General features: G+C 43.8%; 1 protein-coding gene across 4 annotated transcripts in view; it reads left to right on the forward strand.

Moving 5' to 3' along the window:
• The window catches only part of PCDH19 (protocadherin 19), a 174111-nt gene extending 151275 nt beyond the window's left edge, over nt 1-22836 (forward strand). For 2 of the 4 annotated variants that reach the window (XM_061598465.1, XM_061598466.1), the window contains exon 5: nt 1255-4048. In XM_061598465.1, the coding sequence (XP_061454449.1) occupies nt 1255-1844 (590 nt within the window). In that variant the 3' untranslated portion in view covers nt 1845-4048. Of the gene's footprint in view, nt 1-1254; nt 4049-17008; nt 17107-19387; nt 19501-22757 lie in introns of those variants that run through there. The other 2 variants (XR_009759283.1, XM_061598467.1) reach the window with 2 other exon arrangements.
• Nucleotides 22837-26276: the final 3440 nt, after the last annotated feature.

The raw sequence follows: 26276 nt of genomic DNA on the forward strand, positions 1-26276 counted from the left end.
GGAGAGAGAAACCCACTGTGATAAACACAGCCCTTTAACATGTCACTTTGCAAATACCTACTACTTGTTATAGGAACGAGTGGGGTTTATAGGGGGATAAAAACAGGCAGGACCTCAGTTCTCCTGGGAATCTATGCTGCAAATCTATGCCAATGTAACTGGTAAGGATCCCCTTCCCACGTGTCCTGGGATTTGTACGGTAGCTTGATAATGCCGATAATTCTTTCTTTTTTCTTTTTGAGTTGTGTATCCCATCCCTTAGAGCAGGGTTAGGGGAGCCGTTTTCAGTTCCAGGACCACATTGCTTCAAGAGCAACCTTCTTTCTAGGGGGTCACATGCTGGCAGTAGATGTCACTCTTCCCTTTGTACAGTACGTAGACTGCATTCCAGCCATGCAAAAGACAGGTATTTCTATACGCACACATACTCCTGCATCCTTCATCCAGGCAAGTGAGAGGCTGTGTGTTGCAGTCCATGCTGGTCCTACTTAAAGTAGACCCATTAAAATTAGGGATGGAAGGATCTGTCCATTTCAGTTCTCTTAGTTTCTCATTTTTTCCAGTCTTAAATTCAGTTCTCCACATTTCTGCAGCATTTTGCTTAAAAAAAAAAAAAAAAAACCTCTTTTTTAAAAAAACCCAGGCATTTTAGCATGTGTTTTTAAATTTTAAATTTTTTTAAAAAATTGTGTTTTTAAATTGCTTTTTGTGTTTTAAAATTTGTATATTTGTTTTATGGGGCGGTATATAAATGTAATAAATAAGTAAATAAATAAATTTCTTGACCCCTTTAGTGCGAGTTTCTCCTAACACATGCATTTTTGTATGTAGTTCTGACTAATGTACACATTTTTGCAAGTGATTTCTTCTGATATAATACATTTTTGTATGTTATTTTCAACAATATATTATTTTTTATGCACACTTCCCCAATACATACATCTTTGTAAACATTGCTTAGTTGGAGAACTGTCCCTCGAAATTCAGATAAGTGTGAATGTTTGAAAGGATGGCTGTGTTTCAGTTCTCATATTACTTTGGAAAATGTGAATTGGATAGATGCAGGTTTAAATGTGAACTGAATCAAATTTCTGACTAGCTGGCACTTTTGAGAACAAGTTTCTCTTGTTTGCATTATTTCTTGTGGTTTCATTTGTCAATAGGTCTCAGAGCTGAGCCTCGTCAAGTGAACCTTTTGGATTGGGTGCAACATCTCATGATATATCACCAGCCCTTTTTGTCTTCTCTCGACAGATCAGAGTGAAGGATTTCATTGTCAGGAAGAGTGTCGTATCCTTGGCCATTCTGACCGATGCTGGATGCCCCGGAACCCTGTCCCTAGCCGAGCAAAATCTCCCGAGCATGGAAGGAATGTCATGTCTCTCTCTATAGAAGCTACCACTGTGGATACAGAGCTTTACGAAGACTGTAGCGCAAAAAGAACTTTTGCGACATTTGGCAAAGATGGGAGTGAGCCTGTCTCTGAGGAGCGGGGCCCAGTCAACCCGAAAGGTAAAAGAACAGTAGATCCGCCTGTCTGTAGCCCAAAGGTAAATGGTGCAGTCCGGGAGGCGGGGAATGGTTGTGAAGCCATCAGCCCCATCACGTCGCCCATCCACTTGAAGAGCCCCTTGTCTAGCAAACCGTCAGTGTCCTACAACATAATGCACTGCCCAGGAAGTCGTGACCTGGAGCCATTTGTAAACAATGGCCCTTCTCGGCCCACGGAGGCAGAGCCGAGGGGTGCAGACAGTGCAAATATCATGCATGAGATTAACCCTCTTCTGCAAGAATGTAGAGAGGACTCACCTGGCATGAAGAGGCTAAAAGACATAGTACTCTAAGCGGTGCTGTAAAGGAAGGAGAATGACAGTACGGAATGGAACGTGTGTATTCTTTTTAATGGCTTGCTGACGGTTCACAAATTCGCTGTATTTAAAAGCTTTCCCTAAATGTATTGTTTATATATATAAAAATGAAGCTATTGTTAATGTGACAATCCCACTTGGTTCAACAGGCAGCAGGGGTGTTTGTCTAAACAAAAGTAGTACCATTCTTCAGTCCCCCCTCCTCAAACAGCAGAGGTGGTGGCATACTGGCATTTCGGTCAATGGAAGTATTATCTATGAAGTATTTTGAAATGATATATTTTTGTAGCTCAAGAACTCTAAATGAAGAATGAAATCTAAAAAAAACAAAAATGAAAAAAAAAAAACCCCACCCCACACCTCCATTTGGGATAATCTCTAATACTCTCCTTGTCATGTCTGACTTAGGCAATGGGGTGCTTATTTCTCATGGTGCGAGAGCATACTGGGGATATGGTTGCCCTGATTTGGCAGTTTTGGTGCACTTGTGGAAGCTCTGATGCGTAAGATGGGGCCACTCTAGTGTGCTCAGTGCTGGAGGAAGCTCTGGGTTCATTATCTCCAGTTGTACATCTGAGCCCTATGGAGCTATGAGCTGCAGCCAGTGTGTTTTCTGACTCATCCTGCACGCAGAGCCCAGTTTGTACTTTTGAGATGTTGCTCTTTTGCTGTGAACACCCCTGCCTTTGGAAACCTTTAGCTGCCACATGCTTCTCTGTACTATTCTTGTATTTGATATTGCAAATTCCTGTATGTCTAGTGATGGAAAAGACTTTCAAGTTTACTGTTTTCGTTTTCTTTTCTACAAACAAACAAACAAACAATCTAAGACTCGGGGAAACTGCAAAATTTAGAGCCAGTCTTGTCACACTCCTCGTCATTTTGCCAGATGATTCTCCTACATTCTTTCTCCACCAGCGTGTGACGTTTCTTCCCCAGGTCTTTTAAGGGTTATTTCTAGCATCTCATTTGCAATTGTTAGATGCACTGTCTTGAAATTTTTATGAGATCAATTTCTTTCCCTTCACCCTTTTCTTGCAGTCTCAAGGAACAATGTGACATTATTTCTCCAAAACTTGGTTGTTGGTTTCCAGCTATGAGTCTTCCTTATTTTTTTTTATTTATCAATTGAATGACTTTGAAGCCTATTTTATGTGTGTGATGGGCCGCAGGTTAAATCATTACCCATGTGAGCATTCAGTTCATATTTCCATAATGTTTAAATGCACTTAGCACATGCATCATCCCATCTGCTGCAGAGTTGGCATGACAGCCATCAGTGGCCTAGGCAGTTATATTGCTGGCATCTTAACATTGCGTGGGAACAGGCCAGTGAATGTGGTATGTCCAATTAAATGTGACAACATGTCGTGCTTACATGGGTAACTGCCTTGAGGTTTACTGTGCTGAGGCCCTGTTTATATATCTCTTTAAGTTACCATTTTGCATAAATCTGTTGTTCCTAAACCAGCTTTTTTCTAATCCTAATCACATGGGCATGGCTCAGCTGACCATTCACTTTCCTGGGATGGTCTATACTTCAGGTGGATGAGGTCTGAATTGTTTTATTGCAAGCATAAACTATAACTGCATGTAGGAAGTTTGCGATAGCTCCAGAAATTGTGGCCCTTGCTCATTCATGACAACTACAATTTTTTCTAAAATTTTGATATATGAAGTACTCTTCCTCCCTACCCTCCTCCCTGGGCATTAAATTGGACTTACATTTTTTTGTTTAGGGCCCCAAAGGTTTACTTTTAGTGTGTGTAAAAGGAAGAAAACAGGATGTCACCCATTTTAATTAGCATTAGTAAGAATCCCTCCTCTAGAAGTGCCTCCTGATTGGAAGCAAGGAAGCACGGGGGAGAGAGTCCCCCAGAGACTCAACGGTGAACCTTCTAGGAAGGAACAGGATTGTGTTTTCTGCCTGTATTGGCAGTGACTGATTGATCTAATCATGCCTGTGGCAAAGGCATGGCACAATTATCTGTCCCCAGGAGAAACTGGTTAGAAGGATATTGGAGGAAGTTCGTTCAGTACAGCATGCAGAGACACAGCAGAGGAGCCTCCTCCATGTCTGGATGGGTACTGTCATGGCACATCACAGTGTGTTCAGCACACCGTCTTGGATTTTCTAAACTTTTCAGATAGCCCATTTATTGTGAGTCAGGCCAAGGGCATTGGGGGGGGGAGGAGGTGGCGTGGGGGAGGTAGGAAGCAACCACCCAGAAGCAGAGCATTTGTGTGAATTAATCAATCAAAGTGAGCGCAAAAATGCTAGTCCATCTGTGTGGTTGCATGCATGTGTTTATTCATCCTCATGGGATGGGCTTTTGAATACCAGCATTAATTCTCTTTTCTTCATGCACCATGAAAATAGTGAGAGTAAGCAATAGAAAATGTACATCAAAGAAAAGATAGGTTGGCAGAGCACTCCTTACGCATCAGAAGTAAGCCCCATCTGCACTATACATTTAAAGCAGCGTTATGCTCTTTTAAATAGTCATAGCTTCCCCAAAAGAATCCTGATATCTGTAGTTTGTTAAGAATACTGAGAGTTGTTAGGAGACCCATGTTCTCCTCATAGAGCTATAATTCGCACAGTGGTTTAACAGTCAATCCTTGTTCCCAGGGAGATCTGAGACTTGTAGCCCTTGAGAGGAATAGCGGTCTCCTAACAATGCTCAGCCCCCTTAACAAACTATAGTTCCCAGGATTCTTTGGAGGAAGCCATGAGTGTTTCTACTCAAGTGCTATTATACTGCTTTAAGTGCATAACACAGATGGGGCCTAAGTCCCATTGTATTCGGTTAGTAAGTGTGTTTTAGGATTGCAGCCAAAATGAAAGAATAGTGCGGATCATTAGGAATGTGCTTTTCATTGGAAGCAAGAACATCAGTGAATAACGATTTCCCTTCCCCCTGCAAACTATTTACTTATTTTGTGTGGCAACAAAATTTGAACATGTGAAATGGCGAGTTTGTCCTACCACAAAGATAAGGTGATACCCTCTCCATCTCCGTTAAGAAACTTTTTGTACAAAGGGAGGGGCAAATGTCATTGAACTGAATCTTATTTTGTTCCCTATTGGGTGGTTGGTATGGGCTGTTGTTCTTGTTATGAACCCTACATTTGATAGAATTTTCTGCCCTACAACATGCTCCTCAGAGCCTAGAGATCAAAGGGAAGGAAATATATTGCTGTTTCAACACTTACTCTGCCAATCAACAGAAAATAATGGTTTCTAGAGAAACAATCTTCCCGGCTCTAACCTATCTTGATAAAAAACAAAACAAAAACGTAGTCACTTTTGATTTATTTAAATTAAAAAATGGCTACAGGAAAACAGCCTCCAATCTTTATCGCCCTGGAAATCAAATAAGCTGGAGTAATTTCTTTTCTTTAGAAAAAGGTGGAGAAAATGGATAGGGCTTGGCATTCTGCTTTTTTTTTTATGCAGTTCTCTAATTTATAGACTGCTGCAGTGTTTTGTTTGCCCAGTAATTTGAAACCCTTTTTTATTTTAAAGAAGGAATTTGTAATGAAATCACACCTGCTTTAATTGCTGTTAGCTTATTGCTCGCTCTTGGAAACATGACCCCTTGACAGGCCTGATCCATAGACGCTGCCAGAGTAAAAAGACCCCTCCACATTTGTGACAGGCACCCAGATCCGAGTGCTGGCAAGTTCAAGCCTGCATGCTGTAGGTCAGGGGTGGCTGGTCTATAAGGGCAAATGGCACGTTGCCCCATCAACTTCAGTCTGCCCTCAGCTAGCCCCCACCTGCCAACCTTCTTTCTTACAACTAGTCCAAGGGGTGGCCTTGCCTGTCACCTTCTCCCTCCTTCTCATTCTTGGGTAGCTCTTGTAGAACTCAGCAGGGAGGAGGATAGAGACAAAACTAGAATTAGCTGGCTCCGCCTCTCATTGGCCCTGGATCCACCTACTGTCGGGCTCTTTTCCTTCCGCTCCAGTAGTTGCAGTGGTCACCAGCTGCCACTGCAGTATGTATCTAGAATAGCAGGGACAAGATTCCAGCCAGCACCTGGGAAGAATAGAAGGGATAGCTCAGTGCCTCACTTTCACAAATGGTCAAGACTAGGGGAGTGCAGAAGTCTTTTGAGCTATAATGCCACCAGTGGTAAGAGATTGGCTTTCCTGGATCACGGACTTCCCATGGTTCTGATCTGTAGAGTTAATATCCCAGCTTGAACTTACTGTGCTTTCTACCTCCAACCAGCGATGATTTCATAGAAGTCCTGGTTTGAGATTCATAGCAGTTGGAACTTTGTACTTTTGTTGGCAAAAACATTGCACTTGATTGCCCTTAGGCTGCGTACACACCATACATATATAGCGCATCTAAAGCACATAACTTTCCCCAAGAAATCCTGGGAACTGTAGTTTACGGCTCACAGAGCTGTAGGTCCCAGGACTCAAAACAAGCTACAGTTCCCAGGATTATTTGGGGGAAGCCATGTGGTTGAAAGGTGCTTTAAATGTATGGTATGTATGCAGCCTAATACTGGCCTCTTTCATGCTTCACCCGCATTGAAACCTTGTACACGTGGAGCAGCTCCTCTGTGTGGGGAGAAAGGACACATCTAGAAATCATTGGCTTCTGTCCATTGGTGGTTCTTGAAGATGATTCTGCAGCATGCATGTGTCAGCACATCCAGACGCAAGTGGATTAGCGGGTGCGTTTGTATTGCTATGTGAACTCATAGGAAACTGATATACACCATGATGGCCACCAACTTGGTTGGCTTTAAAAGAGGATGACACAAATACATGGAGGATAAGGCTATTAATGGTTTCTAGCCATGATGGCTGTACTCTGCTTCCAAGGACAGAGGCAGTATGCTTGTGAGTATCAGTTACTGGAAAATGCAGAAGGGAAGAGTGCTCTTGTGCTCAGGTCCTGTTTGCAGACTTCCCACAGGCACCTGGTTGGCTACTGTGGGAACAGGATGCTGGACTAGATGGGTGATTGGTCTGATCCAGCAAGGCTCTTTCTTACATTCTTGTGACTGGTAGTAGCTTTCTAGGGTTTTGTACAGGAGTATTTCCCAGCCCTGAGATGTCTAGGATCGAACCAGGGACCGTTTGCATGTAAAGCGTGCACTCTAGCAGTGAGCTACAGCTCTTTCCATGAAAGCTTCATTCATTTCAATGAAGGGTTCAGATTAGTGGGCTAATTCCTTTGAAATGGTGAGAGCCAGTGTGGTATAATGGTTAAGGTGCTGGACTACGACCTGGGAGACCAGGGTTTGAATCCCCACACAGCCCTGAAGCTCACTGGGTGACCTTGGGCCAGTCACTGCCTCTCAGCCTCAGAGGATGGCAATGGTAAACCCCCTCTGAATACCGCTTACCATGAAAACCCTATTCATAGGGTCGCCATAAGTCGGGATCGACTTGAAGGCAGTCCATTTCCATTTCCATTCCTTTGAAATGAATGGGCCAATATGCAGATGCAAGGGCTGCCCATGCTCGTTGTAGAGTATGCAAAGCTCCAGCTTGTGGGATCGCTGTTGCACTTGAGCCATCGCATCAAAGATAGGATTATAAATATTTTTCACTGCCACCATTTTGCCATAATTCCCATTCAGGAAAGTCATATTAACATTCTGCGTCTTCCTCCTCCTCCACTCTGCAAAAAGTTTCCCGCTGTCAAAGTTGCTTTGCTTCCCTCTTGAATCAGCTTAGTATTTTTCTGTCAGGTTTAATACAGATGGTGATTTCCAGCAATGCCTTTTTATTCACAGATGTAATTTAATCAATGCTTATTCTCAGAATATCTGGCTCCAAAGATACCATAACATGAGTGAATTTATGGGTTGCTTGCTTTCAGGCGGGGGGACACCCTATGCCTCTATTTGCTAGACTAGCCTTCAGGCAGTTCCTCTCTTGAGTCAAATTATACTTTTTTCCTCTCAGGAGCATCCATTTTTGTTGTTTGAATGAAATTTAGCAAAAGCAGGAGTGTGGGAAGAGTCAGTAAAACACAATTCATGGCTGGAATGAACACGAACATTGAACTATATTGTCAAGATGAGGCTGTGGCCATTTCCCCTGCTATACTGTGAAGCTGGAGATGGCCTGTGGATCACACACATTGTGCAAAAGTGGATATTGTTTTGCTCTTTTTTTTTCCAAATAGGAAACAAGTTGTAAAGAACATGTTACCCAATTAATATGTTGAAAGTTCTCTTGGAGAGAGGAGAGTGAGAGAGAGAGAGAAAGAGAGAGAAGAAACTAATCACAAATGGAAACTTCATTTGTTGATCAATGGGGAAAATTGATTATCACATTGGTACGGCTGCCTTTGCAGCTTTAGATAATCATTGACCCAACGTAGAAGTTGCGTTCACTTTAGCAAAGGAACCTGGCCAAATGTTCACCGCGCATTGGTGAAAATGGATTTGTTACTGGCATCAGCTGACGTTCAGCTGATTCAAGCTGGGATCTTGTAATCTTTATGACAAAGAGCTAACCTGGCACAAGTGTGTGTTTTCAGCAATGGATGCCACCTGGCGCTAATCAAATGCCAAGGTCTAAAGTTGCGGAAATGTTGGAAGTCTACAGCAGCAGCAAAGGAGAAAAAGAGACGCGCCTTGTTGCCATCAACGCTGTGTTGCCCGCTTAACAGTGGAAAGATTTCAGCGGGACTTGAGTTCTCTCTTGCTTCCTCACAGTGTCTCTGCTGCTGATAATATGAAGAACAAAATGTTGTATATGCTGATATGTATGTTATGTACATTTTCACAGTGATTGAATCATTGTAAACGGGAAAATGGGGGGGGGAAGAATCACCATGCTGTCTATTTTATGAAGATGATAAAGCAGCTTTATTAAATTATTACAACTCTGTTTCAAAGGAATGGTGTACCTGCCATGTTTTTTCCCCTTTAAAAAAAACTGATGCAAACTTTGTTTTCCCCACTTTGATGTGATTTTTATTTCTCTGCTTCAAGAATTTAATGCATTTTAGTATTAAAGGCAATTATTGAATAAAAATGGAAAATAAGTGTTTGGTTAAATCTGCCTGTGTGGGTTTGCTTATCAGCTGAAGTAGATTTGTGTCTGTAGGCTTTTTTTTAATCAGTTCAGTGTTTTGAAATGTGCAAGGAGTGCTCAAAGAAGGAGCGCCACTATCATTGCATGTTCTTCTCCCTTCCTTTGTATGGGCATATTAGTGTATCGCTCTGTGGTCCCCCAATCTCATATATTGTGTGGAGCCCTGCAGGGAGCACAGTGGTGCAGCAGACTCCTGCAGCCAACAGGATTGCACTCTCCTCTCATCAGCTAGTGAGCGGAGGGGTCAGCCATGCTTGTTGCTGCTTCATTAGCACATTCACTGTGAGGAACACGCTGACAAAGCAGACCCCTCCCTCTACCCCCGTGGGTCAACTTTGACAGGTGGATGGCCCCACCCACCTGTCAAAGGTGACCCTTGGAGTGGGGGTGGGGAGACAAAAATCTGGCCCACCTGATTCCCCACACCAGCATTAGGGCAAGAAAGGACGGTACACGGAAGAGAAGCCAAAGGTAACAAAAAGTGGTTGGGCTAGAGAGGGTGGTTTGGTGGATGGTGTGACGATGCTCAGCTGAGTCACAAAAGGCTTGGATGAAGCACACGTGGGGCTGAAGCAAGATTCTGTAAGAATTTGAAAATTCTGCAAATGTTGGAAAATTCAGTACAGGACCTCAAATGCCAAAACTAAAACTTGCCATAAAGATTAGAAATTTGTTGCTTGTGGTGGAATCACCTTCCCATTTGCTAAATTCTATTGCAAGTCATTTATCATATGCTGTCAAATGATGCAGCCAGCATTTGACAGTATCTGATAGACGACTTGCAATAGAATTTAGTAAAATGCCGGGTGACAGGTACTGTCAAACATTGACTTGCTGCAGCACAAAATCTTTGGATGTCAAAACGCTGAATGAAAAATAGTGCAGTGCTGAATATTCACACATCCAGACAGTAACTGCTATCCAAAGTGATAGAGAAAGGGGGACTTAAGGCTGTAAGGGGGAAATTAATCAATAAAGGCATCTTCACACAATCATCCCTGGCAGCCACAGGTAACAGTGGCCCATTTTAGCTGTTCCAGCTGAATCATGCTGGTGCACTCAAGTACGAGCCTGGGCCAGCTTTCAGCAGGACAAATATAGCTTTTCAAGGGTCTGCACTGGCAAGGCATAAGCCAGCCTGGGATGGACTCCTCTATACACCGGGAGGTTTCTTATGATTACCTTGTCATATCTAGGGATGGATGAATCTGTCAATTTTGGATTCTCTCGGGGTTCTTCTTAGTGGACAACTTTTGCTGGTTTTCTTGCTATCTAGCTTTAACAATCCTGATATTTAGGGGAAAGGCCGTCGTGACTCAGTGGCAGAGCATCTGCCTGGCATGCCGAAGATCCCAAGTTCAATCCCCAGCATCTCCAGATATGGCTGGGAGAGACTCCCACCTCAAATGCTGGAGAGCTGCTGCTAGTCAATGTAGACAATGCTGAGCTAGATAGGCCAATGGCCTGACTCAGTATAAGGCAACTTCCTACGTTCCTATGAGATTGCACATCTTTCTGCTCTTTTTGGTTCAAAGTAGTGGCATAATGGTGAGAGTGTTGGACCACGACCTGGGAGACCAGGGTTCAAATCCCCACACAGCCGTGAAGCTCACTGGGTGACCTTGGACCAGTCACTGCCTCTCAGCCTCAGAGGAAGGCAATGGTAAAACCATCTCTGAATACCGCTTACCATGAAAACCCAGTTCATAGGATCACCCATAAGTCGGCATCGACTTGAAGGCAGTCCATTTCCATTTTCATATAGATGTTACTGATTTGTATTGTTCCCAGTAACTAGTATGCTGGACCCAGATGTAAGTATGGATGCTCAAGTTTGGCTGTAACTCAAAGCACCTTTTCCTTTGCTTAGGCTGGTGCATAGCAAGTAGTCATTCCTTACCAGATAGGCTGGCCCCATGCTACAGTAACCCTGAGCGGGGCTGCATTTGAACGTAGCTTAGAAATTTCATGTGGTTCAGAAAATGGCTAAATATTTAAACACGTATCTCAGTAGCATTAAAAGATTATTGTAAGTATGGACAAGAGCCAGTGTGGTGTAGTGGTTAAGGTGTTGGACTATGACCTGGAAGACCAGGATTCGAATCCCCACATAGCGATGAAGCTCACTGGGTGACCTTGGGCCAGTCACTGCCTCTCAGCCTCAGAGGAAGGCAATGGTAAACCAATATCGCTTACCATGAAAACCCTATTCATAGGGTCACCATAAGTCGGGATCGACATGAAGGCAGTCCATTTCATTTTCAGTGGAAGACACATGGCAGAGCATGTACAGGACTTGGGCTGTAGCCTTTCCCATCCCCTTCCTCTTTTCTGCACCCACTTACGTACGCAACAAAGCTCATGTTTTTATAAAAGGGGGGAGAGGGGGCATCCTGAGTTCTCTTTCTTGGCACCTCCTTCCCACTTTGGGATGACTTTTTCTTCCACCCCTTCCTTCTCCTTTTGCAACAACGGCTCCCCAGTCTCCAAGGTAACATCACCCATAACTAGGGATGGGGCAGAAATTCCATTCAGTCCATAGCCGAATCTATCAAAGCTGCACTTTCTGAAACGGTGTGAGAACCAAAACACAGCAATCTTTAGAAATTTGCACTTATCTGAATTTTGTGATGCAGTTCTCCAATCAACAAACGCTTACCAAAAAAAATAAGAAAGGAAAGAAAAGCATACATTAGAGGAAAGTGCTTAAAAATGAGTATGTTCATGAAAATACATATAAAAATGCCTCATATTAGAAGAAACGGCTTGCAAAAATGTGTTCAGTTGTCAAAACTGCATATAAAACTGTGTTTATTAGGAGAAATTAGCACTAAAATGTTGAAGAATTTTCATGAGGATTATCTTCGCGAATCGCTGTAGACATGTGGAAGACTGAATTTAAAATTGGGAAGATGAGGAAGTGAGAGAACTGAAATTGACAGATTCTTCCATCTGTACTTGCAATATGCCTAAGCAGATCAAGGCAGTGAGTGGAGTAGAGGTGCAATATGCTGAAAAATCACACCCACTGCAGATGCGACATGTTAGGTGGGTGGTGCAGGGGCATGAAATTTGAAACCTCGGGCAATTTACATCAGAAAGTTGTGCTTCTTGTGACTGAAATGTGATTTTTTCCTGGAATCAGAAAACATGCAATTGGTTGCTAAACTTGCACTAAAATTCTGGGACTGGATGTTACGTTGTCTGAAAGCTCTGGGGAAAAAAGGGAGAAAAAAATAAGAAAGATGGAATAAACGGCTGTCTAGAAGCACCCTCAGTTTCTCATTTTCCCAATCTTAAGTTCAGTTCTCTACATTTACACATCCATTTGCAATTTTTTAAAAAACAAAGCTCATAAAAATTCATCAGCATTTTAGTGCAACTTTGTCCTAATATCATTTTTATACCATTTTGCCTATTATAAGCATTTTTGCAAAGCAAGTTTCCTTACTATAATGCATTTTTGCATGTTATTTCCAGTAGCATTCCCATTTTTTGCAGACTTGACCCTGCTATATATGCTTTTTTTTTACTCATTACTGCATTGCAAAATTAGAAGTGCACTTTTTGAAAAGTTGCTGCATTTTGGTTCATGTATTGTTTTAGAAAGTGCAAATTAGGTTTGCTTTTAAATGTGAACTGAATCAAATGCCTCCTCCATCTCTAGTCATATCACAGGGACTCAATATGGAGTTACTTTTTTTTTTCTGCTGCTGCTGCCATTGGCCTAGTTTTCACATCATGGTAAAACAGACTATGGTTTACCATGACTGAACAAATATGTTAATACCTGGCCAGGAGCTTGCAGCTTCTTTGCTTCTCCCTGGGCCTTTTAGGTCAGCATGGGACAGCAGCTAAACCAAGGTTTGACTTAGCATGTCTTCTGAACTTCATGGGTTCCCACAAAGAATCCTGGGAAGTGTAGTTTGTGAAGAATGCTGAGAGTTCTTAGGAGACAACCATCCCTCTCACAGGACTACAAGTCATAGAGTTCCTTGGGAAGATGGATTGATTCCAGAGATGGCTGGTGGCTCCATGTCAGTGGGGGAGTGGAATCTGTTCTGGGTGTCCTGCCTGTCACTCTCAGATTCAGATTTGGAGGCTCTGGAAGTCTTTTTGTTTAAAGGTTTATTGCACCCCTTAAAAGGACTTTGAGACATAGGACAAACTACAGGTTATACAGATTGCTGTGGCTCGCAAGGACCTCAGCAAGCGTTATTACACAAAATCAGACGTTGTTGCAACAGTTAGTCATGCCTCCAAAATCCTCTTAGATAGGATCAGACCGGTCATCCTACTTGTGTGGGAACTGTCTTTCAAGTCGGGACTTAGCAAACAATTTGGCAGTTCTCCCGGGGGGGCTGAATGGGGGGTTCCATCATTCACACCTGCACAGCTTAGCACTCTGGCTGCAGATGGCTCTCATCTCCTTTGGAAGGAGGAGTGGCTGGTGGCTGGCCCAATAGGGAAAGGGAGAGCTCCCCCTCCAAGCATTCTGGCTGCAGCTGGCTCACTTCTCCTTTGGAGAGAGCAGGGGGCAATGGCTGACTTGACAGGAATGGGGACGAGGGACAACAGCTTGTCTGATTAACCCTTTCTTCAGAAGTCTGCTGCTTTGAACTCACACCGTCATCTGACAACTCATGGCTATCCCCATCTAGCCTCACAGCCCCCTCTTGCTGATCCCTGGGTCTGTCCTCTAGATCCTATTCCTCCACCTGGTCAGAAGCAACTTGCTAAGGGCTTGCTTCGGGGCTCATGACACCAGGCTTTAATGTGAACTACCAAGGAGTTGTCCAAGGTGCTGAACCTAGTTTGGGGATACATTTCAGCACCTTGGACAGCTCCTTGAAGGTATGGACTAAAACTGACACGGAGCCACCAGCCGCCACTGACAGATTGTTTATTTATTTATTTATTTATTTTATTCAGCTTATATCCCGCCCGACTAGCAAACAGCTCTCTGGGCGGCAAACATAGAAACATATACAATAATAAAATTACAAGATCAATATAACAAATATAAAAGTACATCATCTAAAATACCAATTACAACATTTACATAAATAACTTAGATTAAAATGCCTCAGAGAAGAGAAAGGTTTTAACCTGGCACCAAAAAGATAATAGTGTCGGCGCCAGGCGTACCTCCTCGGGGAGACTATTCCACAATTCGGGGGCCACCACTGAGAAGGCCCTAGATCTTGTTACTACCCTCCGGGCCTCCCTATGGGTCGGGACCCGGAGGAGGGCCTTCGTAGTAGACCGTAGTGTACGAGCCGGTTCATAACGGGAGAGGCGTTCCTGCAGGTATCGTGGTCCCGCGCCGTATAAGGCTTTATAGGTTAATACCAACACTTTGAATCTGGCCCGGTAGCATATTGGAAGCCAGTGCAGGCGAGCCAGAACAGGTGTTATATGCTCAGACCGCTTAGTTCTTGTTAGCAGTCTGGCCGCCGTATTTTGCACTAGCTGTAGCTTCCGAACCATCTTCAGAGGTAGCCCTACGTAGAGCGCGTTGCAGTAGTCCAAACGCGAGGTTACCAGAGCATGTACCACTGATGTGAGGTCCTCCTTACTCAAATAGGGATGTAGTTGGGCTACCAACCGAAGTTGGTAGAACGCATTCTGTGCCACCGAGGCTACATGGGTCTCGAGTGATAGGGAAGAGTCTAAAACGACTCCCAAACTACGAACCTGATCCTTTAGGGGGAGTGTAACCCCGTCCAGGACAGGGTATGTATCCACCATCTGACCAGAGAAACTATCCACCAGCAGCATCTCAGTCTTATCAGGATTGAGTCTCAGTTTGTTAGTTCTCATCCAGTCCATTGTCGCGTCCAGACAACAGTTCAGCACATCGACCGCCTCACCTGAAGAAGATGAAAAGGAGAAGTAGAGCTGCGTGTCATCAGCGTACTGATGACAATGCACTCCAAAACTCCGGATGACTGCACCCAACGGCTTCATATAGATATTAAAAAGCATGGGAGACAAGACCGAACCCTGCGGGACCCCATATTGGAGAACCCACGGGGTCGAGCAATGTTCCCCAAGTATTATCTTCTGGAGACGGCCCGCCAAGTAGGAGCGGAACCACTGCCAAGCAGTGCCTCCAACACCCAACTCCGCAAGTCTCTCCAGAAGGATACCATGGTCGATGGTATCAAAAGCCGCTGAGAGATCAAGGAGAATCAACAGAGTTACACTCCCTCTGTCTCTCTCCCGATATAGGTCATCACACAGGGCGACCAAGGCCGTCTCAGTGCCAAAACCAGGTCTGAAACCCGACTGAAATGGATCTAGATAATCGGTTTCATCCAATAGCGCCTGGAGCTGGTCAGCAACCACTCGTTCCAAGACCTTGCCCAAGAATGGAACATTTGCCACTGGTCTATAGTTGTTAAAGTCCTCTGGGTCCAAGGAAGGTTTTTTCAGGAGTGGTCTCACCGCCGCTTCTTTCAGACAGCCAGGGACCACACCCTCTCGTAAAGAGGCATTTATCACTTCCTTGGCCCAGCCAGCTGTTCCATCCTTGCTAGTTTTTATAAGCCAAGAGGGGCAAGGATCAAGTACCGAAGTGGTTGCACGTACCTGTCCAAGCACCTTGTCCACGTCATCGAACTGAACCGACTGAAACTCATCCAACAAAACATGACTAGACTGTGTTCCAGACACCTCATTAGGACTAACTGTCATAAAATGGGAATCTAGGTCCCGACGAATGCATAAGATCTTATGCTGGAAGTGCTTAGCAAACTCATTACAGCAGGCTACCGATGTATGTACCATGTCCTGTGGGCCAGGGTGGAGTAGCCCTCGGACAACTCTAAAAAGCTCCGCTGGGCGGGAGAGAGATGACTTAATAGTGGCGGCGAAATGTTGTTTCTTCGCCGCCCTCACCGCACCTACATACCGCTTGGTAGAAGCACAAACCAGCGCATAATTGCATTCGTCGGGAGTTCGTCTCCAACTTCGCTCAAGCCATCTCCTATCTTACTTCATCGCTCTTAGCTCTGGAGTATACCAAGGAGCTTGTTAAACTACTCTGATGCTGCTTTAAATGCATAATGCAGATGGGGCCTTACTTCTGATACATAAGGATTGCTCTGTCAACCTGTCTTTTCTTTGATCCACAACCTGCCTTTTCTTTGATGCACATTTTCTATTGCTTACTCTCAGAACTTTCATGGTGCATGAAGAAAAGAGAATTAATGCCAGTATTCAAAAGCCCACCCTATGAGGATGAATCAACACACATGCATGCAAACATGAAGGGCATAGGGATCTTCTAACAACACTCAGCACTGTTAACAAACTACAGTTCCCAGGATGCTTTGAGGGAAAGCCATGACAGTTTCAAGTGCTATGATACTGCTTGAAATGTATAGTGCAGATGGGGCCAAAAAGCAGGCCTTATGACTTCGCCATCCAGCCAAATCTGCCTACTTTTTAAACTTGCCTTCATCCTCTTGCCTCCTGCTTTGTGTAACATCTTGCCTAATGAAGAGTTCTGGAGAACTCAAACGCTTGCCCATTTTTTTGCAACAGGTTGGTTGGTCCTAATCAAGGTGTGGCCCAATGGCGGATTGTGGAATGGTTTGAAAAAAGCCAGGGGAAAAAAACAAAGCAAAACATAGCATCCAGTTTCCTCGGTATATCATTGGTATTGAAGGGAGAGATGCAGCTAAGATGGATCAGGCTGGCAATCTTCAAATGCTTGTTAGCCCAGAATCGTTACATTCTGCATCCTATGAAGCCTCTGCTTGTTGTTAGGGCAGAGCTGTCTGAAATGTCAGCACTATGATATCTTTCCCCCTCCCGGCTTCTAGCCAGCTGTTAACAGCCTCTGCCTCTTCCGGCGCATGTTGGGAGCTCACAGTGTCTTAAAACCTCAGTGTGATTAGATGATAATCATATCGGTATTGAAGTTTGCATAAATAACAGGCCTGTGGGATACGACTTAGGTGAGGCGGGTGATTTATAAACCCCCACAAACAAAAGAATCCCAGAGTCACGCTCTGGCTAGAAGTAATGTGCTAAATGTTATTCCTTTCAAGGACGGCGGGCACATAAACAACGAGGGCGTGATCCTGATGCCGGAGTTAAGGCAGCTCGATTCCATTACAAGCTAGAGCATCATGCCAATTTGTGCCAGGTGAGGATTGTAACCATGGCTTCTAATGGGCTCATGATCTATATCTTGTGTACAAAGCACATCCACAGCTCACTAGTGCATAGAAACACAGTCGATGTTTACTGGAAAATCTTTAGATTTCATATTTTCAATTACATCCTCAGATCCATCAAGGTTCTACAAGGTGCCAGAGCATATGTAAAGGTGGAGAGTGCGCTGCCATGAATGCCATTTTTCACTTTTGCATTCTAGGGGTGATTTTTTAAAAGGAGGTACCACTGTCCTGAAGGGCTGCTGTTGATTTTGTCCTCGTGGTTCCCTCCTGCATATGAGTAGCAATCAGGGAGCAGCCTCCTTCCCGTCACATCTATTTTAAAGGGACACACACACAATGCAGTCCTGCACATCTGCAGCAGTGAGTGTGCAGTTTGTTCTTGGGAACAAGACTATCCTACATGGTGCTTTCCTTGGTAGAAAAAATTAGGTGCCGGTACTCATACCTAGATAAAAGTCCATGTGGGCCAGCACAAAATGGTTTGCACAAAATAATCAACTCAGTGTCCTGCCTAACAAAAACAGCAAGAGCAGCAAAGGGTTTAAAACCTAGCAGAAATCATCTGTCTCAAGGGCCCAAATCTAAGCTGCCTGAGAGAATAACAAAGGTCTTCACCTAGTGCCATAAGCATCAAAATGGAGGCACCAGGCAAGCCAAGAAAAGCCTGCTGGATCAGGTCAATGGCCCATCTTTATCCATCATCCCATTCTCAGTGGCCAACCAGATGCCCTTGTGATTCCCAACAACTGGCATTCAGAGGCATACTGCTTCTGACAGTGGAGGTAGAAGATAATCATTGTGGCTAGCCTTTGATAGCCAGACCCTCCATGAATTTGTCCAGTCCTTTTTTGAAGCAGTCCATTTCCATAATGATGGGAGTCCACGGCTGTATATGTGCAGGCATTTAAATGCTATGTCTGAAATTGCCTCCCGGATTGCAATGATCTTATGTGTATACTTGTGATTGTGATGCGGGGGGCAAATGCTACCAAAGCAATGAGCAACAGATTAATGTTATGGGATTCCCAGCAGATTTCTGTGAGTAGAGCTATCAGTGCAGGTTGCCCTCGGGTAACGCCTGGACTTGGCCAAGGAGTGTTTGATAGCTCATGATGTTCCAGGAATATGTCTCTCTGGGAGCTAAGAAGGCTAGGTGATGGTCAGAAGAAAGAACACACCTGGATCTCCCCCTTAGTCAGAGGAAGGGGCTGTGTGCAAAAAGAATAATAGATTGCAATTTGTGACAGAGAGCAAGGAAGCTGCAGAGACACAGGGTGCCTCATGCTTGCCACTATTTTGCATGAAGGATTCAAGACCGTTGAGGGTGACAGGGTGCTTTAATCTCCAATTAATGCACAAACCTAGAGTTATGATATGGGGGAGGGGAGGCCATAGGAATGTAGAAAGCTGTCTTACACGGAGTTGGACCAATGATCCATCTAGCTCAGTATTGTCTGCACTGACTGGCAGCTCCCCATGGTTTCAGACAGGGGTCTCTCTCAGCCCTACCTGGGGATGTTGGGGATTGAACCTTGGACCTTCTACATGTGAAACCGATGCTCTACCACTGCGCTATGGCCCATCCCCTATGTGCTTGAATCTGTCCTGCAAAATACGGACAGGGGATGAGGGTAGAAATATTTCTGATTGTCCAAATGGGTCAGAATTAGGCGAAGAAACTGTAGGGGGAAATGACAACAATTCAGAGGCCAAAATGCTGAAGTATCAAAGGCACATGCCAGGGACACCTGGAGGGAGACACTGGCTATGTACAAACCATACATTTAAAGCACATGTATAGCACATGACTTTCACAAAAGAATCCTGGGAACTGTAGTTTGTAAAGGGTGCTGGGAACTGTGATTCTTTGGGGGAAATAATATGTTTTACGTGTATGGTGTGCATATGACCACTGTGCAGGTGTTTACATGTGGATACTAGAACCTCCGAGCCAAGATGGGTGACCTGGACTACTTGGTTTTAAAGGAGCAATAGACAGCAATGGAGGTGGAATAGAGAAAACCAGTGAGAGGCAGTTTTCCCTGGATACAAATTAAATAGGAAGGAGAGGGAAGGCTGTACTAGAGGTGGTATCATTCTGTATGCCCGAAGAGACCGAGTCTAACAAGTAAGAAATCTCCCAAAAGGGTATATTCCTGCACAGAATTACTGTGGGTGGCAATACCTGCCCCCAAGGGTAATTTAGTTCTGGGGACATACTATTGCCTTTCTGCCCAAAATGTCCAGGGTGATCTTGAGATGGAGAATGAAATCAAAGACGCGCCCAAACGAGGAAATGTAGTAACATGAGTTGCTCTTACGCAGACTGAATAAATGCAGGCTGCAGTCACAGCAAAGAGGTAAGTTTTCTAGTTACCCTAAATGGTTTTGCCCTAGTACAGTTTGTCATGGAACTGACCAGAGGAGAAGGGACCCTGGACTTAATCTTGAGTGGCATCCACAATCTGGTGTGAGATGTTTGCCGAACTGGTTAGAAACAGTGACCACAGTACTATTACATTCAATATATATCTAAGTGGACAATTACTGACAAATCCAACCTGGTCACAATTGACTTCAAAAGAGGAAACTTCTCAGAAGCAAGGGGACTGGTAAAAAGAAAGTTGAAAGGGAATGTCAAGAGGGTCATATCTTTTCAGAATGCTTGAGGGTTATTCGAAACCACAAAAATAGAAACTGAGTGCAAATGTATGCCGCAGATCAGGGAAGGTATCGCCAAGGCCAGCCTGGTTAACTAGCAGAGTCAAGGAACCCACTAGAGGCAAGAAGGCTTCATTCAGAAAATGGAAGTTTTGTCCAAATGAGATCAAAAAGGACCACTAACTTTGACAAAAGAAATGCAAGTAGACAATAAGGAATTAAAAATATAAAATAAAGAGCACATTGCTAAAAACAAGGACGATGAGGACAATGTGCATCAGATCTCTGTACCTGAACTAACTTTCTTAGGAAGGGAGCTTGAGGAACCGAGGCAAATAGTGATGATGGGCGACGGATTTGCAGCCTTTACTGACAAATTAAGAACAAACAAATCAGTTGGTCCAGATTGCACCCTCCCCTCCGAATTCTTAAATGATGCAAAATTGCTGATCTTTCAACAAAATATGTATGATTTGTTCCTAAGTTCAGTCTCTACACTTGAAGCCTGGAAAATGGTCAATGTAACATCATTTAAAAAAAAAAAGGACCTAAGGAAGATCTGGCTTAATATCTGTTCTGGGAAAATTGGTGGAAAGCATTATTAAATATAAAATTACCAAGCATACAGTTTCCTAGCATACAGAAGAATAAGGCTGCAGAAGAAGAACCAGTGCTGTTTCCTTAAGAGTAAGTTCTGTCTATTATTTTAGAGTTCTTTGGGAGTGTCAATAAGTATAGAGATGGGGTGATCCTGTAGATCTTATGTACTTAGACTTTGAAAAAGCTTTCAGTAAAGTCCCTCACCCTGAGTAAGCATAGCAGTCATGGGATAAGAGGATCAGGATGGATTAGTAACTGGTGTTATGGATCAGTAACTGGTTAAAGGTTACGAAACGAATAGGAATAAATAGACAGGTCTTAAAATAGAGGGCTTTGTACATCCTTCCATTGTGAGAACTGTCTATATATTCTTACTCTCCACTTCCTGTTCTTTAACCAGTTAATGATCTATAAAACCAGTTACCGATCCATCCTAATGTGCTTTTCAACTTGTTCATAAATGACCTTGAATTAGGGGTGAGCAGAGAGGTGGCCAAGTCTGCTAATGACACCAAATTGTTCACGATGGTAAGAACAGAAAGGAGCTGTGGGGAGCCCCAACAAGATCTCTCCAAATTGAGTGAATGGGCATTAAATGGCAAATGCATTTCAATCTAATTAAGCATAAAATGATGCACTTTGGGGCAATAAATCCTAACTTCACATATATACTTATGGGGTCTGAACTGGTTGTGACTGACCAGAAGAGAGATCTTTGGGTCATGTTGGAAATCTCAATGAAAATGTCAACCCAGTGTGTGTCAGCTGTGAATAAGGTGAATTCTATGTTAGGGATCGTTAGGAAATAAACTGAAAATAATTTTATTTATTTATTTATTTATTAAATTTATTAGTCGCCCATCTGGCTGGCTGTCCAGCCACTCTGGGCGACGTACAAAATAAAAACATACAAATACATTAAAAATCTCAACAACAATAATAAAACCTAACTCACCCCAAAAGCCTGCTATTTATTTAATAAAACTTCCAGTATCACAATGATTTTATAATAAACCTATGGTGTAACCACACTTGGCATACTATGTACAGTTCTGGCCACCACAACTCAAAAATGATCTGGTAGAGCTGGAAATGTTTCAGGAAAAGGCAACCAAAACAATCGAGAAAGTAGAGCCGCTTTGCTATGAAGAATGACGATCACATCTGGGACTTTTTCATTTAGAAAAAAAGGCACGTAAGGTGGGATGTGACAGAAGATTATAAAATCATACACGTTGTGGAGAAAGTGGATAGAAGATTTTCTCCCTCTCTTATAATACTAGAACCCAGCAATGAATCTGAATGTTGGAAGATTCAGGACAAAATGAGTACTTCTTCTCACAGTGCATAGTTAAATTATGGAATTCACTACCACCCGATTTAGTAATGATAACTTGGATGGCTTTAAAAAGAGAATAATGGGCTCATGTTACAGGAAGCAAAAACTTCCTAACTGTTAGAGCAGTATGATAATGGAATCAATGACCTAGGGAGATGGTGGGCTCTCCAACACTGGAGGCATTCAAGAGGCAGCTGGACAGCCACCTGTCAGGTATACTTTAAGTTAGATTCCTGCATTGAGCAGGGGGTTGGACTCAATTGCCTTATAGGCCTCTTCCAACTCTACTATTCTATGAAACCCATAGAGGAGAAGGCTATCAGTGGCTACTAGCCATGATGGCTATGCTCTACCTCCATGGTCAGAGGCAGTATGCTTTTGAATTCCAGTTGCTGGAACCTGCAGGAGAGGAGAGTGCTCTTATGCTCAGGTCCTGCTTGCAGGCTTCCCATGGGCACTTGGTTGGCCAATGTGAGAACAGGATGCTGGACTAGACAGGCTTTTGGTCCGATCCAGAAGGGCTCTTATGTTCTAAGATGAAACTGTTGGATTTTGTCTCTATACTTTAGCTGTGTACATCTGGAAAAGCCTATGATGGTTGGCCCCATAGTCTTTTTCAGGTGTTCGTGATGTTCCATGCTTCATTTTTAGAATGGCAGGATCTATGGAAAACCTGCGTGTAGGAAAAGTATTGTTCAGCCGCAAACACCTGGAGAAAGTTTGTGCTTGTTTGTAAATCTAAACCCTTCTCCAAGGCAGCACACACACACAAAGTGTCTGATGATCACGGGGGATTGCAAATGTGCTTACACACACTGGATTCATTTAAATGCACAGCATCCCTATGATGAGTTACCAATCATGAGTTTGAAAAACTCTTGACACCTTGCACAATGAGAGCGAGTGCGTTTGCCTGCCTGCTTGCTTTCCCTCTGTCTAGCAAACCGAAAGTATCAGCAAAATGCTCTGGACCCAAACGGCCTTTATTTATTCCCTCTCCCCTTTCTTCTTTTCCAGGTGAGGCTTACGGTGCAGAGGGCAAACGACTCGTTATAATCAGATTCCACTCAGCCAGTGGCCTGTGGGGCCCAGTGACAACCTGCTCTGACACCCCACATTCCCCAGCAATCGGGCTGGAGCCTGAGGAGGGGAAAGGGTCATGGGGCTTTACTGGAAAATAAGCTAAGCTGTGGAAGAGATGTGCCTGCCCTCTCCAAAGTGGAAAGTTTGGGATAATGGCCAGGTTTCAGTCCAAAGGAGATTGGGTGGATGCCTCTGCTTGCGCATATTTATACAGCCCCCTAAGTCAGGGGCATTTTAGGATAAAATGCTGAAGCAATGGCAACCTTGTGACACTGAGAGGCAGAGGGCCATGCATTCCAGGGCAATGAGATGTGCCTCTCAGCGGCCCTGAGTGTATCAGTCACAAAATTCTCAGACGTTCCCAGCAGGCCAAGCTTCTCCTGTCGCTATGAGGCAGTGATCATTGCCAGTTCAGCCTCAAGTATTGTTCATGGAGCCTTGCCAGAGACAGCAGAGAAAGCCTTTGCCCGTATTAATTAAGTAATTAATTAATTGCCAGTATTAATTAATTAATTAATTATCTATTAATGGCCATGAGGTCCCAGGGAGGATCGCAACAATCATTTCACATACAGAGGCTGAGTTATAGTAGGACATTAGGAAAAGGATTCTTTTTTTCCAAGGGCTTCCCAGGGAAGCTGGGTCTGTACACACTAATACATTGCAAGTGAGAAGGTGGCTGCATCTCAACTGCAAAGGAGCGCACACCCTTCCTCAAAGTATACAAACAATGTGCATCACAGCTTCTCATAAAGTGGGTTGAGAAGATGTGGCCACACAGGGGGTGGGAAAACTTCAGGATGTTGTTGAAGAGACTCTTGCTAAATGGGCCTTGGGGACTTTAGGGATCATTTATAAAGGCTGGAGAGACTGAAGCTGCAGTTTTGCATTGAACGCTCAGGCTCTTGTATCTCCTGCTCCTGCGTGTGCTGATCTGGTAAGATGAACATTATTCTTGCAGGAGTTCCCAATCAGCCAGATGCCTTAAGAATTTTATTTCCCCAGAGAAAGGGCTGTGCTGCCTATTGCATTGAACCAGTCCTGAAGCTTTACTCTCAGAAAAGCAAGTATAGGATTAAAGCTGCATATTGGGAAGGTTTTCAAAACACTGCCCTCTTCAACAGCCCAGGAAAATTTAAACTTGTTTGACTGCTCTACACAAGACAGTAAAAGACTGAAAGCTATATACTTACTCAATTTATGAGATTTTCAGAGAAGCAGGAAGAAAAAACAGTTTTCTGACCTTGTGATGGGGTCTAGCTACTGCCTTGTCAATCACAACCCTGACTTCACTTACTGGCTACAAAGCTGAAAGGGCAGGGTTAGAACAGCTGGCTAGGAGCTCATTTAACAGAAGTTGAGGGAGAGGCTGACTTTTTGGTATATATCTTGTGAACCAGACCACCCAGAAGCTTTTTTTTTATATATGAAAACTGAGAGTCCAGAGATTGAGGGGACTCACCCAGGTACCCAGAGAGGACCCCAAACATCCAGAATTTCTGGGCAAAAACCAGAGACCTGCTAACTCTATGCTAGGCCCTGTTTCAAGAGGAGGAGGCCACCTAACCTGCACATTAAACAGAACAAGCACATGCAGGTAATCTCATCAAGGTGAGTAGACAGAAGATCTGCAGAGCTTTTGATGGTGAAGATGCAAAGCCAAGACCTTATGCAAGCTGGAAGGCCAGAGTTGTTAGGAGAGAGAGTCAAGAGTTGCCATGGAAAAAAGATTGACTTGTAGACTGGCCCAACAAACAGAGGTAACAAGCAATATAGCAAGCAAGGACTTCAACTTGATAGTGTTCTTCAAATATCTAAAAGGGTTGTCATACAAAAGAAGGCAAATACTAGTTCTCTGTTGCCCCAGAGGGTAGGAGATCGAATGAGATTAATTTTTTTCCAAAAATTGGAAACCCTGCAGCCTCATTCAGGATTTCATGATCACAACTCTTTAAAAATAAATTTGGAGCCTCAGAAACTAGTCCTGTGCCTTTGGCCACGGCAATAAGCCGTGTTAGAGCTGCTGTTTTTGTTCCTTTCATTTAAAATCAGGCTTGTCTCCTTTTCAGGGGTGGCTCAGATTTCCCATAAAATGCTAGGCACCATGTTGAAAATTATTCTATTGACTTGTAAGGCCTTGCAAGGAGTAGGTAGAGCACATAGCTTTGACCTTCCTCTGCCATATGGCTCTGTTCTCCTCTAGAGATCGGGGGAAGGTTTTATAGGTAGCACCAGGTACTGAGCAGAATGTGGGAGCCAAGCCTTTTCTTTTCCTTTCCTCCCCTCCCTTTTGGCAGCTGGCCTTTTGCTGTTGCCGAAGCAATCTTGCTGTTGCCCTCCGGAGCTCTGAGCCGCGCGGCCATTATTTAACAGCAATCTCCTAATGTTTTTTTTCAAGGAGAAGCTTTTAAGCTTGATTGGTGATGGGGTTAATATTGTTTGGCATGTGTCTCTTTTTTAAAAAAAATCCGTATTAATAGAATGCACTGGAAGTGGGGCTTTCTGTGATGGTGCAATGAAAATGCAATTTTCAAATGACTGAGTGCACTGTCGCATCCCAGTGCTAACTCTTTAATGTACTTCTGCAGGACTAGCCACCATCCTCAGCACATGCAGACTTAGCCGTTCCACACTGCTGTGCACTTCATAGTTATCCGGTGTTATACCTGTTTTTGAAACGATGCCATATGTCAATATTTAATTTGTTTGGATTTTTTTTGCCTGCTGACGTGGATCACTTGCATCTAGTCCCACAGTGGAATGAGACTGTGGCCTCACCTGCAGTAGATATTTAAAGCAATATTATGCCACTTTAAACTGTCATAGCTGCCCCAAAGAGTCCTGGGAAATGTAGTTTATGAAGGGTGCTGAGAGCTCAGGAGACCCCTCTTCCCCTCACAGAGCTACAATCCCCAGAGTGATTTAACCAACAACCTCTCTTCCCAGGGAACTCTGAGAATTTTAGCTGTGAGACCGTTGTCGCTTACTGTCATGGTTGGTAGACCCAAATGAAGGTCTTGCCTGCTTTCCTAGGTCAAGGACTGACTTGTATTGCTATGGTTGCTCAGGCCTGTAAGCCAGAATATTTTTGGGGAGGGAGTTTAAAGGGGCAGGGAATCATTGCTGGGAGGAAGGATGGGATATAAATATAATAATAATAATAGCAGAGCGTCAAGAACATAAATAATTTTATATTCTGTCCTGTATTTCATTGCATTATTAGTGAGCAACTGGGCTCCATGCCACTTGCATGTGTTGTCATAAATGTTAAAAGTAAAAGGTTGAAATTGGGGTGAGGCAACTGTGGCCATCCCCAGATGTTGTTAGACTTCAACTCCCATCATTCTCCAGCCAGAATGGTCAATGGTCACGATGGTGGAAGTTAGAATCCACCAACATCTATAGCTCTCCACCCCTCTTTGATGTGAAAGCTGAATGTTCAGGGAGGGGGCT

The sequence above is a fragment of the Rhineura floridana genome, chromosome 16 (genome assembly GCF_030035675.1).
Source record: "Rhineura floridana isolate rRhiFlo1 chromosome 16, rRhiFlo1.hap2, whole genome shotgun sequence".
NCBI classification, from domain to species: domain Eukaryota; kingdom Metazoa; phylum Chordata; class Lepidosauria; order Squamata; family Rhineuridae; genus Rhineura; species Rhineura floridana.